At 37.6% G+C, this 16,139-nt stretch overlaps 1 protein-coding gene across 1 annotated transcript in view; it reads left to right on the top strand.

The window, feature by feature from the left end:
- The first annotated feature begins 2,794 nt into the window (after nt 1-2,794).
- The window catches only part of FGF5 (fibroblast growth factor 5), a 119,497-nt gene continuing 106,152 nt past the window's right edge, over nt 2,795-16,139 (top strand). Inside the window, exon 1 of the mRNA XM_073597953.1 lies at nt 2,795-3,822. Within this exon, the coding sequence (XP_073454054.1) occupies nt 3,486-3,822 (337 nt within the window). The 5' untranslated portion in view covers nt 2,795-3,485. The remainder of the gene's footprint in view (nt 3,823-16,139) is intronic.

Here is a 16,139-nt window from a genome sequence, read left to right as displayed (position 1 = left end):
GCATAAAGTTCCAATTCACCCTGTCAAAGGCCCTCTCCGCGTCTGTTCCCAGAAATACACATGGAGTTCGAGACGTATTTACCCTTTGTAGCAAGTTAAGCACCTTGGTGGTATTATCCCTAGCCTCTCTACTAGGAACAAAACCTACTTGGTCTAAATGGATTAGATGTGACAGATGTTGTTGGATTCTGTTTGCTAGGACTATTGTAAATAGCTTAAGGTCAATATTAAGCAGGGAGATCGGTCTATAATTTCCGCAGGCAGAGGGGTCTTTTCCTTCCTTTGGAATTACCGCAATATGGGCTTGTAATGTCTCCACAGCAAAGGGTGATGTGGGGCTTACTGAGTTAAATAGTTTGACCATGTATGGACACAGCGATGGCATAAAAGTTTTGTAGTATAGGATGGTAAGTCCATCTGGTCCAGGGGCTTTCCCCGGTTTGGATGATGCTTTCGCTCTCTGTATTTCTTCAATTGTAATAGGGTCCTCTAGAGCTTCTCTATCTACATCTGGTAACTTTGACATCTGCGAGGAGGTTAAGTACTCCTGTATGTTTTCTTGCATGGGGGGGGGGTTTATCTATGTTGTATAGGGTTGAATAAAATTTCTGAAATTCATGGGCAATATCATGAGGTTTGGAAACTTTGGTCCCCTTGGATGATAGTATGTGAGGGATGTATGTTGCTAACCTCTGATCTCTTAGGGATTTCGCTAGCATCTTACCGCATTTGTTCCCTGATTCGTATGACATTTTCCTACATATCTGCATCGAAGCTTTAGCCTTAAATTGTAGAAGGTCATTAATTTGCGATCTGCGGGTAAGGAGGTCGGACTCTATGGAAGGGGATGGTGATTGTTTATGTCGCGTCTCTAATAGTTTTAGGTCTTCTAACAGTGAGTTAAGTTGTTGGGTTTGTTGTTTTTTGATTCTCGATCCATGTTTAATAAGTATACCCCTTATGACTGCTTTGTGTGCTTCCCAGATAATACCGGGGTTACAATCTGTCGTGTCATTGGTTTGGAAATAAAACTGAAGTTCTCTAGTGACTTCTGATAGTACTTCTTTATCTTTCATTTAGTCTCCACCCTTTAGTCTTTGAGGTGAGAGTATCAGTGAGTGCATATGAGAGAGAGATTGGTGCGTGGTCAGACCACGTGATAGAACCTCTGTTCGCATGTTCTGCTGCGAACCAAACAGGGGGGTGTTCGGCCCATCCCTAGTGAGCATATTGAAAGAAAAGAGTAGTGGGCATATTAAAGGAAAAAAGTAGTGGGCATATTAAAGGGAAAACGACATGGGTATATTAAAAGGAATGAGTAGTGGGCATATTAAAAGGAAAGAGTAGTGGGTAAATGAAAAGGAAAGAGTAGTGGGCATATTAAAGTGACAGGGTGGTGGGCATTTTAAAAGAAAAGAGCAGTGAGCATATTAAAAGGAAAGAGTACTGAGCATATCAAAAGGAAAGAATAGTGAGCATATTAAAAAATAAAGAGAAGTGGGTACAATAATAGTAAAGAGTAGTAAGCATAATAAAATGAAAGAGTGGTTGACATAATAAAAGGAATGAGTAGTGAGGATATTAGCTCACGTTCACAGTGGAGCGATTTGACATATCAAATTGCATGCCAAAGTGGCGGCTATTGTCAGCAATCGCATCGATTCTCAAAAGTAGTTTCTGTAATACTTTTGGTGACTTATGGTGCCGATTTGTATAGACATCTGTGCAGGAACCCGCACAGATGTCTCTGAAACCGCTCCCGAAGTCGGACTGACATGCAGGTATGAAATCGTCCGAGCTCAGCTGAACTTGCATGATTTATAACCCGCAGTCAGTGTGAACCTAGGCTAAAGGGAAAGAGTAATGGGCATGAAGGGAAAATGTATTGGCCAATGGCCATATAAAAGAGAAGTGGGCTTATTAAAGGGAAATAGTAGTGGATATTAAAAGGAAAGAGTAGTGGGCATATTAAAGTGATAGAGTAGTGGGCATTTTAAAAGAAAAGAGCAGTGGGTATATCAAAAGGAAAGAGTAGTGGATATATCAAAAGGCAAGGGGAGTGCGCATAATAATAGGAAAGAGTGGTAGGGTGGATATAATAAAAGGAATGAGTAGTGAGGAGGATATTAAAAGGAAAGAGTAGGGGACATATTAAAGTGACAGAGTGGTGGGCATTTTAAAAGAAAAGAGCAGTGAGCATATCAAAAGGAAAGAGTAGTGAGCATATCAAAAGGAAAGAATAGTCAAACAGTCATAATAAAAGGAAAATGTAAATTGTAATGGGCATAGTAAAGGGAAATAGTAGTAGGTATAGTAAAGGGAAAGAGTAGTGAGCATAATGGAAAGATCAGTGGGCATAAAAAGAGTAGTGGTCATACTAAAGGGAAATAGTTGTGGGTATATTAAAAGGAAAGGGTAGGGGCATATTAAAGGGAAAATAGTGTGGGCATACTAAAGGGAAATAGTAGTGTGGGCATATTAAAGGGAAATGATACTGAGCAAATCAAAAGGAAAGTGTAGTGGGCATGTCAAAAGGAAGGAATAGTGAGCATATTACAAAGGAAAGGTAAGTGAGCATTTTAAAAGATAAGAGTAGTGACCGACAGCTGCTAGTGATACAGGAGGCTGATCACAAGTATTGCAGTTACTGGTGTATTTCCTTACTGCTGCCATGTATTAGATTATATAGCCGGATATTAGTCCATATTATAAGATACGTAGTTTTAAAGGGAAAGAGCAGTGACAAATGGATGACTGCTGTAAAATTAAGACAAACAGTGCCCGGCAATGAATAATGACAGCATGAGAGGTGCGCTGACTTGAGGAGTACACTGATGACTTTTAAGAGGCGATGTCAGGATACCCAATGACTTTGATTGTCCATCTAGAATGTGCCTACACAGCTTGCTCCATTGATCGTCACAGGGATGAGGTCTAATGCACAGCATGGACCAGCACAATGCCCTCCCATGGGACTGTGCAGGAAAGCACTCTGCTTGTCGATTTTTGGCATCGCCCAGCACATATTCTTCCTGGAGAGATGGAAGACATCTGTTTCCAGCTGGGATCCCACTCCATGTGATCTATGGAGTTTGTAGAATCCCCCAGGGGTGGCACTGTACCCACCGCAAAGCCCGTCATTCCTCTGCAAAAAGATCCAACTTGAAGACATTGTTCATCACTTCTTAGGAGACCCCAAGCACAGTTCAGAGCAGCATCGCGTGTAGAAGAAGAAACCTCCTTGATCTGGCTGCTGCAGGCAGACATCCTAGCTGTGAGATCACCAGTGTTATAAATATCTCAAGCAGTGCCAGTGTGCAGGTTGGGTCTCTTACTAGAACTGAGCCATGCCTACCATATCTGCACGCACATATCAAGCCTCTGGTTCAGTGCAAGATAGCCATTGACTCACAAACTGGCTGCTGCTGCTACTGCAGGAGCCACCGGGGCAGCAAAATGCTCTTGGGATACCCCTCATTGGAAGAATGAGCTTTCCTTCCTTCTGTTTTGTCATATTATTTTTACTAGCCATCATCAACCTCTGGACCTCAGAGTCAGCAGCAGCAGCCCCCAAACAGAAGAAAATTAAAGGACAGCTTGCCAAGGGCTCTAGCAACGCCAAGAGAACAATTCCATCCTCCTCTGAAACCTCTTCTTCCTCCATATCTCCAGCAAGTTTCCTGGCATCAGAGCCCAGGACTTCCCTGTGGAGCACAGCAGGGCGAAGAACTGGCAGCTTGTACTGCAGAGTAGGCATTGGCTTTCACCTCCAGATCCACCCGGATGGCAAAGTCAATGGTTCCCATGAAGCTAATCATTTAAGTAAGTTGCTTGTTTGCTGGCATGCTACACAATATGTATGCTTACATAACCATTTTGTTTCCCATTGCTTTTTATTAAGACATAATGAAACAAAGTAGTATTGATCCATACCATCCTCTATCTACGACTGCCTGATCGCGATCATGAGCATGATCGTTTTAGGAGTACATTAAACATAATAAGTATAATAAAATAAGCAAATTCATATCTATCTATCTATCTATCTATCTATCTATCTATCTATCTATCTATCTATCTATCTAGATATATCTATATCTATCTATTTTTCTATCTATCTATCTATCTATCTATCTATCTATCTATCTATCTATCTATCTATCTATCTATCTATCTATCTATCTATCTATCTATTTTAAAAGTACATTAAAGATAAGCAGGATAATCAATATAATAAGAGGGCTGGGTATATATATATATATATATATATATATATATATATATATATATATATATGTATATATACGTATATATATATATATATATATATATATATATATATATATATATATATATATATATATATATATATATATATATGTATATATATATATATATATATATATATATATGTATATATATATATATATATATATATATATATATATATATATATATAATTTTAGTTTTTATTATTATTATTAAGCAATGGGTGTTTTTTTTTAAGTTGACAGTTTTGTAAAAGCAACCCATTGTCATCTATATTCTGTATAGTCCATCATTCCTATTTTTAGACTGTGAATAAAAAAAATGACTTTGTGAAGTTCAGAAAAGTTTCCTTTCCTATCCTGATGCCGGAAGGCATAAGGCATTTCCATAATCCAGAGCCCTTAAACCCTGAAGGGAACATATCATACAGTCTTCTCGCTTTGCTCTATAGCAGACATAAGTTTTAAAAGCGTGTGATGAATTATTTAAACTCGGTTTCCTTATCGTCCTGATGAGACAAGTGCAGACAAGGCACTTTATATACTTGATTGCACTACAGGGGTTCTTTCCTTTATGGTCTATCCGATCTGAACCCATTGGCCATTTCCTTTATTTCTCAGTTAAATATTTATTGTGACATTTGTATTATTGACAGTTTTTTTTATAAATCATATTGTGTGTTTTGGTTATACAATGTTTTAAAGACTTTCATAAAATCATGTTACTGTCTACTGTGGGTTCTAGGTATAAAACTAGTGGGGTGACTTAATAAAGATGGGGGTGTTTACTTAGCACTGACGTTATTATATAAAGTAAATCTGTGTTCACGCTGAATAGCCAATCTTGTGCAAAGAAAACTGAGGATTTTAGCTGGCATATATTTGGACGACTGAAGTGAAGGCAGCTTCACCCCATTTAATATAAGTGAATATTCACTTTGAAAAGTTACCAGTCTCTTCTCCTTTAAGAAAATCAGCATTTAAGTAGACATTCAGCATTTAGATTAGTGAATAAAGAAAATCTATGCTTACTTTAATTGTACAAAGAAAAATCCTAATTTGTTAATTTCCTGCACATGATTGGGTAGTAAAAGCAAAAAAAAAAAAAAAAGCTTCAAGTTCACTTTGGTAAGTTACCAGCCTCTTCTCCTTTAAGTAAATCAGCTCCAAGAAGTAGATATTTTTCACTGAGATTAGTATAGAAAGAAAAGATGCTTACTTAACTGTTCAAGGAAAAACTATTTAGTTAATTTCTCTGCACATGATTGAGTACTAAAAGTAAAAAAAAAAACAGCTTCAAGTTCATCTTGTAAGTTCCCAGCCTCTTATCCTTTAAGTAAATCAACCCCAAGAAGTAGACACAAGGGAAGATGCTTACTTTATTTGTTCATGGAAAAACTATTTTGTTACTTTCCCTGATTACCCATGATTAGGTATTAAAAAGTAAAAACAAAAAAAACAAACAAAAAACTTTACATTATTAGGTCAGAGTTTACTTTGGCAAGTGAAAATTCCCTTCTTTTTCTTCTTTCCTTTTAAATATGTATCCTTATTAATCCTTAGACCTATGTTTCTCCACTTTATGAAAGCATGGACCCCTTTATAAAACCCAAGGTTTACTTAATACTCTCTGTAGTTGGTGTGGTTGGTATGTGTGTGTGTGTGTGTCATTTTGGTATTGGAGTATTCCCACTTTAGTAAGGGAAAATTCATTTTTTGCAAAATAATTTTTATTACCCTAGAGTAGACCTATGTTTCCCCATTGTATTTAAGTATGGACCCCTTTAAAAGACCCAAGGTTTACCTAATACTCCCTTACTACTTAATATGGTGTGTGCGTACTGTATATTGTATATATATATATATATATATATATATATATATATATATATATATGCTTCCTATGGTATGTGTATCTATGTGTGTGTACATATATACAGTATATTTCTAGCTATCTAGCTATATCTGTCTATCTTGCCTGCACTTCCTAATTATGTATAACTGTTTTCAAAACAAAACTTTCTGTTGTTAAATAGCTGGAATGCTCACTCACCTGTTCTTTTACATGATAAATCTGTTAGGTTTCTTAATCTTATCCGACATAGGTACCCCTGGGGTACAGGTAGTAGTCGGGCTGTAATGCTGGGTGTCTGTACTACTTACAGGCTTTAGCAGTAAATGATTGCACTGTATCCTTTTAAGCCACTGTAACCTTGTAACAAGATTTCTCTGCACTTCAGTCTAAGCTATTCCTGTGTGATGGATTCTGCATAATATTAGGAATCAGACTGTGAAATGCAATGTTTGAGAATGGACTAAGATGTGTAAGGATTCTCTGGTTGTCAGCACGATCTGAAATGAGTTTTGCTACAGAGCTGAGGATTAAGTGCACGGTAGAAAGGGCAAGCTCTCCTTTATAAGTTTATTTCAAGGCTTCCTAAGAAAGTCATAAAAATGTCAAACGACTTCCCATAGTCACTTCTAGGCGATGTGTCTAAATTTATTATTGCTGAGACACGTCCTGCTTGATTCTCGGTAAGGAGACAGATAGGGCAGATTAGACAGAGTTACTGCAGCTCTCCAACTTAATTATTAACCTTCTCCAAAGGAAAACACTCATCAGTCAATATGTTGCAGCAAACACGATTGCCTAGACATTGAGGTGAAATAAATCCCAAAAACCCATACACTGGGAAGTACCTTCTTAAAAACATTAGGAATAAGCTTGTGTGTTCTAAAAATGCATGTTATCAATAACATAAAAATGCTTTATTTTATTTGATTCTATAAAGTAACTTATTAAAACATCTTTGGCACTAGTTTAAAAGATATTCTATAGAGTTCAAATATGTTTCATAAAAATATAAGAAATTAAAAATCAGAGGTGTAAACAGAATAGGACTGCCCTATATATATATATATATATATATATATATATATATATTCTCAGGGCTTATCTATGTGATTGTGCTTACAATTAATTAGTTAATTAGTTCATGTAACCTTTAAATTGGATTACTAAATATATAAAAGGTTTTGTTAAATTGACACACTTATATGTTCTTGGCCCCTACATAAAAAGTAGGTACACACAGCCCCCACACCATGTAATGGGACTGTTTTATTACACTATTTACTGGCTGATTTAGTTCAAACTCACAGTCAGGTAATTGAAAACAGTTAGGTAACCTACCTGCTCCTGGCCTTTCATTTGCAGTCAATGGGCTTTATTAATTGAGTTGTTTAACAAATACATTTAATGTTACCATTTCACATTAGAATTTGCAGCCACGTGGAATGCTTATCTGCAGTGACCAGGATCAGAACAATACCCAAAACTTCAACTATCTCTATAGCCTTCTGCAAATGTGCAAGGTTTAGCTCAGTGGTACGGAAACCATTGCATTGTCACTGCTGATCACTCAGCAATGGCAACATGAATTTCAAATTCTAGCAGTGAGATTTCAGTGTCTTAACATTTTCCACAACAATTTAATCGTATCTGATATACATATCAAATTCTTTGGGGTTTTAAAGTACATAGCAATATCCAATGGGTGTTAAAGTCACCTAGAATGTCATTGCTGTTAAATTTTATTTTACAAACTTTATTATAAGTTTTTATCACACTGTTTTTGGAAAATTGGCCTTTACATTTATAACACTTTTTAGATGGTTAGGGTTATATATTGTATGGTAGTAAAAATGTAATTCCAACCTTGAGTGACTAAGGTGTGTCAAATAACTATATCAATTATATTTCTCTTTATCGCCCTAGTAGTGCATTTAAGGAAGTTAGGCTGTTGCTTTGCTTTCTAGGGATATTATTTGTTATTCTATATTTTACTCTGGCTTTTAATTTATTGTCCTTTGTTTTATTTATGATGTATAGGTGCTTTTCAGGTAGATGTAAAGTTTCATGTAAGGAAACTTGTCATTGGTGGAGCAAGATCCCAATGTTGTATAGTGGATTTAAATATTTGACAGTCATTTTTTTTAATGAAGTTTACCTAATAAGTTGATTACAAAATCTGCTATTACTACTTATACTAATTATACTACTTATATGTATACTACTACCTACTACTTCTACTACTACTACTACTTATACTATTAAAGGAGTATAAGCTGTACACTGAGCAAAATAAACAATCACTTAACTTTGTTTAATAAATATAGTGAAGATGTGTTCACTTTGAATGCTCAATCAGGTGCACATGTAATTAAAAAATAAATAAATAAAACACGATCTTTGCTTTTTCATGATTGGGCGATTAAAGTGGACACAGCTTTACTTTATTCACTAAGATAAAGTGGCTGTGAACCCTTATATATGCCCAATGAAGTGACTGGTCTCAGGTGATACACAGAGATGAAACAAATCCTCCTACATAAGTTGTACCTATTTTTCTACATTCTTCCCTTCTCTACATTTATTCAGATTCCAGAATTATAAAGCTTGTCTATGCATTCAGAAAAAAAGGGGGCGGAGAGCTGAACATACACTCTGTAGAGCTCAACTAGAAGAGCTCTGAGAGCTGTTTGGAGGGAAGGGACACACCCCCTTCACACAGCTCACAGGAACAGGGCTAAGGCTGAAAATCAGCTGGAGGTTCCTCCCCTGTCACATTTTTTCACTTGGTGTCAGGAAAACATGTCAGAAGTGATTCATACTGACAGCAGAGGAAGGAAGCAGCAGGCAGAAATGACACTTAGTGCTCTTAATTGAGACAAGTACACACTATAGAAGGATACGCTTTGTTCATATTTCATGTCTGAGGTTTACAACAACTTTAGGGGAACATTCCCTTTGCAAAGTGAGCATGCTTAATTTTTTAAATAAAACACTCAAACATGCCACAAACAACAAATGGTGAGGAATTGTGTCAGTGACATGCATGAGGTTGTACCAAGACAGCTGGGATACTGATGTGCCATTGGACTGCATAGTAATATACTGTACAAAACAGTATTAACCCAAATAAAATAAAACAACACAGAGGTGAATAGCAGAAATAGATTTTGCTTTATTTCTCTTTTTTTACACATTAATTGCTGAGTAATCAGCAGTAGAAAAAATCATCCATACTGGTCTTCTTTTTTAATCTCAGATCCTTTTTTCTGAAAGCCACGGAGTAAATATTGTAATGTGGTATAGCATTTGTCTTAAAGCATTAATATTTTTTAAAAGAAAAAAACAATTCAGGCATTCATTTGAGGAACACAGTATGCATTTCCGACAGAACTGTAGAGGGAAAAGTAGGCACAGCTGCTAAGCAGTTAAATTTCTGCATAGATTGCACTGCAAACTAATTATAAGCCTCCATGAGCAAGCAGAAGTCATATGGTCATGCCCATCTGCCTACACAACTTACATGTTATGAAAAATAACAAATGAAACTTTACACGGATAAAAAAACAATCATTTATCATGGAAAAGTAAGCACTTATTAAGATCTGGGCTTTGTATTATGTATGTGTTCTAGGCACTGAACTGTCACTTCAGTTGTACTATAAATACCGCATGTATCTAAGAAAATGAGACAATTTGCAAACAACTACATAAAGTCTTTGAGCAATACTTTTAAAATGACAGTTTTAGTTTAAAGAAAAAGGGATTGTTGCTTTTCAGTAGTCTTATACCTTCAACACAGTAGTGCAATTAGCTACACAGAGAGGTACCTTTTGCTGTATGCAGTTTGGTCGCGTGTGATAAAATGTAGCCGCTTCTTGTGGGGGCTCGCAGCAAAGAAACAATCTGGAGAATGCTGAATGTGAACTTAACAGGTGCATTTCACAAAAATTACTTTTATTGCTTGGCCACACATCAAGCATTGTCTTGAGAAAGAAGACTGTATTCAAAAGTTACTGCCCTTAGAAAAAAAAAAAAGTGGATTAGCAAAGTTTATAAGGCACTTGGTGCAACTTAGGAAAAAGTTTGCCAAAAATTAGTACCTGAAAGCCAAAGAAATAGTCATTGTTATTTTAGTAAGTATATCACGTGATTTTTAATTACAAGATTAAAAAGAATAAATGCAGTTAGAAGCAAACACAATTTCTTTTACAAATGTAAATGAGGGGTTAAAAACCCCAGAACCAGTGCAAAGTGGAAGGATAATTAGTGCAACTAGAATAATTAAACTGGTGAAAGTTGGTAAGGAGCAGCACGTTGTAAAAAAGAAAAATGGATAAATAAAAATCAATACTAAATTGATTAAACCGCGCTCCTTCCCTAATAAAGTAATTTCTTTTACTAGGATAAAAGTTACAATTTCCTTGCTATAGCAACAATAAATAGACTGCATTAAATAACGATGCAGAAGATTGAGTTTTTTTCTTAAATGTGGAAGAATGCCTGCAGAGTTTGCAAGTGCTGCAGTGGCATCTGGGCCTGAGGAAGATGGGCCCAAGTTGCAACCCAGTTTGCACCATTGAAAAAGTCTAGACTCTAAATACTCTGTATCTATACGTGTACAGATTTCTACAGATCCCTGTTTTACACCAGTCAAAGCATATATAGCCAGCCCACCATGAATTTTCAAAAAGGCAATCAAAAACATATTAAAGTGATTATATCAGAGCAGTAAATTATGATGCTTTTGGCCATGCAGGCATGTGATGAAAGAGTCCTGTGTGGCCCCAAAATTTAGCAATTTACTGCTGTGATGAGATTGCTTTATAACATTTTTGGACTCTATTTTAACTGACACTGGTTCCCAGCCAGTAGTGTCACCCGTTTGCTACAAGCAATTTCAAGAAACATGTGTGATGGGAATTTTCTATCTGTTATATGTCAGGGCATTCATATATATGGGAATATACAGTCAGGTCCATAAATATTGGGACATTGACACAATTCTAATCTTTTTGGCTCTATACATCACCACAATGGATTTGAAATTAAACTAACAAGATGTGCGTTAACTGCAGGCTTTCAGCTTTAATTTGAGGGTATTTACATCCAAATCAGGTGAACGGTACAGGAATTACAACAGTTTGTATATGTGCCTCCCACTTTTTAAGGGACCAAAAGTAATGGGACAATTGGCTGCTCAGCTGTTCCATGGAAATAGACCAAATAATTTGTGCGATGCTCCAAGTGTTTTAGCAGCTAACACACCACATTGAAAGAATGGTAAATAAAACTAAAATAACAAAGTGTAGCGCTGAAAATTGATGTGCCCTAGTACAATCCTAAGGAAAAATTAAACACTGAAATAACAGCATGTATATAATGAAAATAATGGTATGCACAATCATGCACAACATGTATATAGTGAAAATGATAATATACACAATCAATAAAATGAGTCCATGAATAAAAGTAAATGTGAATCTGTCCACAATCAGGTGCAATGAAGTCTTGCGAATAGTGAATGTATGCACTCGTGAAAAAGACCACCACCAGATAGAGGGAAGGCTTACCAAATTGTTTGAACACACTAGAGCGTACACTGTGTGTGTCAAACAGGCTTGTTATATGATGGATGGACCACAGATAGATGCCGTCAAGCAGATGTATGCGGGTAGCAGCCAGGTGGAATCATGGGGGGAATGTCACCACAGGCAAACCAAAAGCTCAAAGGTCCATGGACATGTGGAGAGTACCTCCACCATGGACGGGACTTCTTATCCATAAGAAGTCCCGTCCATGGTGGAGATACTCTCCACATGTCCATGGAGGTTTGCCTGTGGTGACATTCCCCCCATGATTCCACCTGGCTGCTACCCGTATACATCTGCTTGACGGCATCTATCCGTGGTTCATCCATCATATAACAAGCCTGTTTGACACACAGAGCGTACGCTCCAGTGTGTTCAAACAGTTTGGTAAGTCTTCCCTCTATCCGGTGGTGGTCTTTTTCACGAGTGCATACATTCACTATTCGCAAGACTTCATTGCACCTGATTGTGGACAGATTCACATTTACTTTTTTTCATGGACTAATTTTATTGATTGTGTATATTATCATTTTCACTATATACATGTTGTGCATGATTGTGCATACCATTATTTTCATTATATACATGCTGTTATTTCAGTGTTTAATTTTTCCTTAGGATTGTACTAGGGCACATCAATTTTCAGCGCTACACTTTGTTATTTCAGCTGTTCCATGGCCAGGTGTGTTATTCCCTCATGATCCCATTTACAAGGAGCAGATAAAAAGTCCAGAGTTCATTTCAAGTGTGCTATTTGTATTTGGAATCTGTTGCTGTCAACTCTCAAAATGAGGTCCAAAGAGCTGTCACTATCAGTGAAGCAAGCCATCATTAGGCTGAAAAAACAAAACAAACCCATCAGAGAGATAGCAAAAACATTAGGTGTGGCCAAATCAACTGTTTGGAACATCCTTAAAAAGAAAGAACGCACCGGTGAGCTCAGCAACACCAAAAGACCTGGAAGACCAAGGAAAACAACTGTGGTGGATGACTGAAGAATTCTTTACCTGGTGAAGAAAACACCCTTCACAACAGTTGGCCAGATCAAGAACACTCTCAAGGAGGTAGGTGTATGTGTGTCAAAGTTAACAATCAAGAGAAGACTTCACCAGAATGAATACAGAGGGTTTACCACAAGATGTAAACCACTGGTGAGCCTCAAAAATAGGAAGGCCAGATTAGAGTTTGCCAAACAACATCTAAAAAAGCCTTCACAGTTCTGGAACAACATCCTATGGACAGATGAGACCAAGGTCAACTTGTACCAGAGTGATGGAAAGAGTATGGAGAAGGAAAGGAACTGTTCATGATCCAAAGCATACCACCTCATCAGTGAAGCATGGTGGTGGTAGTGTCATGGCGTGGGCATGTATGGCTGCCAATGGAACTGGTTCTCTTGTATTTATTGATGATGTGACTGCTGACAAAAGCAGCAGGATGAATTTTGAAGTGTTTCAGGCAATATTATCTGCTGATATTCAGCAAAATGCTTCAGAACTCATTGGACGGCACTTCACAGTGCAGATGGACAATGACCCGAAGCATACTGAGAAAGCAACCAAAGAGTTTTTTAAGGGAAAGAAGTGGAATGTTATGCAATGGCCAAGTCAATCACCTGACCTGAATCCGATTGAGCATGCATTTCACTTGCTGAAGACAAAACTGAAGGGAAAATGCGCCAAGAACAAGCAGGAACTGAACACAGTTGCATTAAAGGCCTGGCAGAGCATCACCAGGGATGAAACCCAGTGTCTGGTGATGTCTATGCATTCCAGACTTCAGGCTGTAATTGACTGCAAAGGATTTGCAACCAAGTATTAAAAAGTGAAAGTTTGATGGATGATTGTTAATCTGTCCCATTACTTTTGGTCCCTTAAAAAGTGGGAGGCACATATACAAACTGTTGTAATTCCTACACCGTTCACCTGATTTGGATGTAAATACCCTCAAATTAAAGCTGAAAGTCTGCAGTTAAAGCACATCTTGGTTGTTTCATTTCAAATCCATTGTGGTGGTGTATAAAGCCAAAAAGATTAGATATGTGTCGATGTCCCAATATTTATGGACCTGAGTGTATGGGAACAATATGGTGAGGCTAGTATGAGCCTACACACAATGATGACATGGGGATGTGATGATACCTATATCTGTCAGATTCACTGATATCAGATCTATGCACTTTCATACAAAAAAATGGACCAGAAAGTCAAGCATAAACACTTCTTTGTCACTTCTTATTATTATTATTGTTAACCGCTTCAGCCCCAGAAGATTTGGCTGCTCAATGACCAGGCCATTTTTTGCAATTCGGCACTACAACGCTTTAACTGACAATTGCACAGTCGTGCGATGCTGTACCCAAACAAAATTGACATACTTTTTTTCCCACAAATAGAGCTTTCTTTTGGTGGTATTTGATCGCCTCTGCGGTTTTTATTTTTTGCGCTATAAACAAAAGAAGAGTGACAGTTTAGAAAAAAACACAAGGGGGGTTATTTACTAAAGGAAAATCCACTTTGCACTGCAAGTGCACTTGAAAGTGCATTGAAAGTGCACTTGGAAGTAAAGTCACTGTAGATCCGAGGGGGGCATGCAAGGAAAATAAAAAACAGCATTTTAGCTTGCACATGATTGGATTATAAAATCAGCAGAGCTTTCCCTCATTTCAGATCTACCCCTTAGATTTAGAGCGACTGCACTTCCAAGTGGGCAGCACAGTGGTGTAGTACGTAGCACTTTCACCTAGCAGTAAGAAGGGTCACTGGTTCGAATCCCAACCATGACACTACCTGCCTGGAGTTCGCATGTTCTCCCTGTGCCTGCGTGGGTTTCCTCCGGGTACTCCGGTTTCCTCCCACACTCCAAAGACATGCTAGTAGGTTAATTGGATCCTGTCTAAATCGTCCCTAGTGTGTATGAATGTGAGTTAGGGACCTTAGATTGTAAGCTCCTTGAGGGTAGGGACTGATGTGAATGTACAATGTATATGTAAAGCGCTGCGTAAATTGACAGCGCTATATAAGTACCTGAAATAAATAAGTGCACTTGCAGTGCAAAGTGGATTTGCCTTTTGTAAATAACCCCAATATCTTTTACTTTTTGCTATAATAAATACCCCATGTTTTTTATAAAAAAAAAATGTTTTCCTCAGTTTAGGCTGATATGTATTCTTCTACATATTTTTAGTAAAAAAAAACGCAATAAGTGTATGATTGGTTTGCACAAAAGTTATAGCGTCTACAAAATAGGGGATAGATTTATGGCATTTTTATTCTTTTATTTTTTTACTAGTAATGGCGGCGATCTGTGATTTTTATCAGGACTGCGACATTATGGCGGACACATCGGACACTTTTGACACATTTTTGAAACCAGAGCTGTCAAAGACAATTCTGGGTCTGGGCTAAAGATCAGTAGCTGGCAGGACTGGCTTCCGAGCATGTGACCACTATGACAGTGGTCACACGATTGCTGATCCTTCCCTTTCCCAGCCATTCTGAACTATTTAAAGAGATGCCAGGGTGGGTGGAAAAGAAGTTAAAGTAAAACTAAAGGCAAAACTTTTTTTTTTCCATTTTGAATTGAGTAAGGGAGTTTTTTTCTCTATTGGGGAGCTTTCCATTCACTTCTTGTCCCTTATACATAACAGGAAGTGAGAGAAAATCCATCCAAACTAAGAAAATCCCTGGTTGTCACCAGAACTAGTGTCTCTATTGGAAGATTTGGGCTCTATTCCTGTTCTGGGGACAACTCAAAATTTGAGATGTTTCTTCACTTTCACTTTCAGTGATAACAGTAAGGCCTCTTTCAGACGAACGATCCGTTCAGGTCCGCCTGTCAGTTTTTTAGGCGGACCTGAGCGGACCTTCCATAGACATCTATGGAGCGTCGGATGTCAGCGGGGGACATGTCCGCTGACATCCGACTCGCTCCAATCCAAAAAAGTGTAACGAAGGAAAAACCTACTTTTCCATCTGTTTTCGGATCGGATCGGGTGACGACGGACTCTACGGTCCGTCATCATCCGATCCCCCATAGGGGAGAGCGGTGCTCTGACAGGTCCGTCGCTGCACAGTGTGCAGCGACGGACCTGTCATCTGCCTGCTCAGCGATGATCCACGGAGCGATCCCCACTGAGCAAGCGGATGTTCATGGGGCGGATCATCTCGGATCCGTCCCGTGTGAAGGAGCCCTAAACAGTACAAATAGATAGGGTGAATCACCCTAACTGGAGCATGGCCAAAAATAAAAACCTGCCAAGTGTTATAATCCCTCTAAACTTTATCCAAAACTAAAAAAAGGTTTGCCTTAGTTAAATTTAATTTAAGATGAAATCAGTTTTATTATTTTAATGAATATGTGTATATACAGTATTTTAAATGTAAAAATATCTAAAATATATAATAAATAAATATAAATAATATATAT

Source organism: Aquarana catesbeiana, linkage group LG01, assembly GCF_042186555.1.
Source record: "Aquarana catesbeiana isolate 2022-GZ linkage group LG01, ASM4218655v1, whole genome shotgun sequence".
Taxonomy (NCBI): domain Eukaryota; kingdom Metazoa; phylum Chordata; class Amphibia; order Anura; family Ranidae; genus Aquarana; species Aquarana catesbeiana.
Note: the sequence above shows the minus strand (reverse complement) of the source record. Positions and strands in the feature narration are given on the sequence as shown.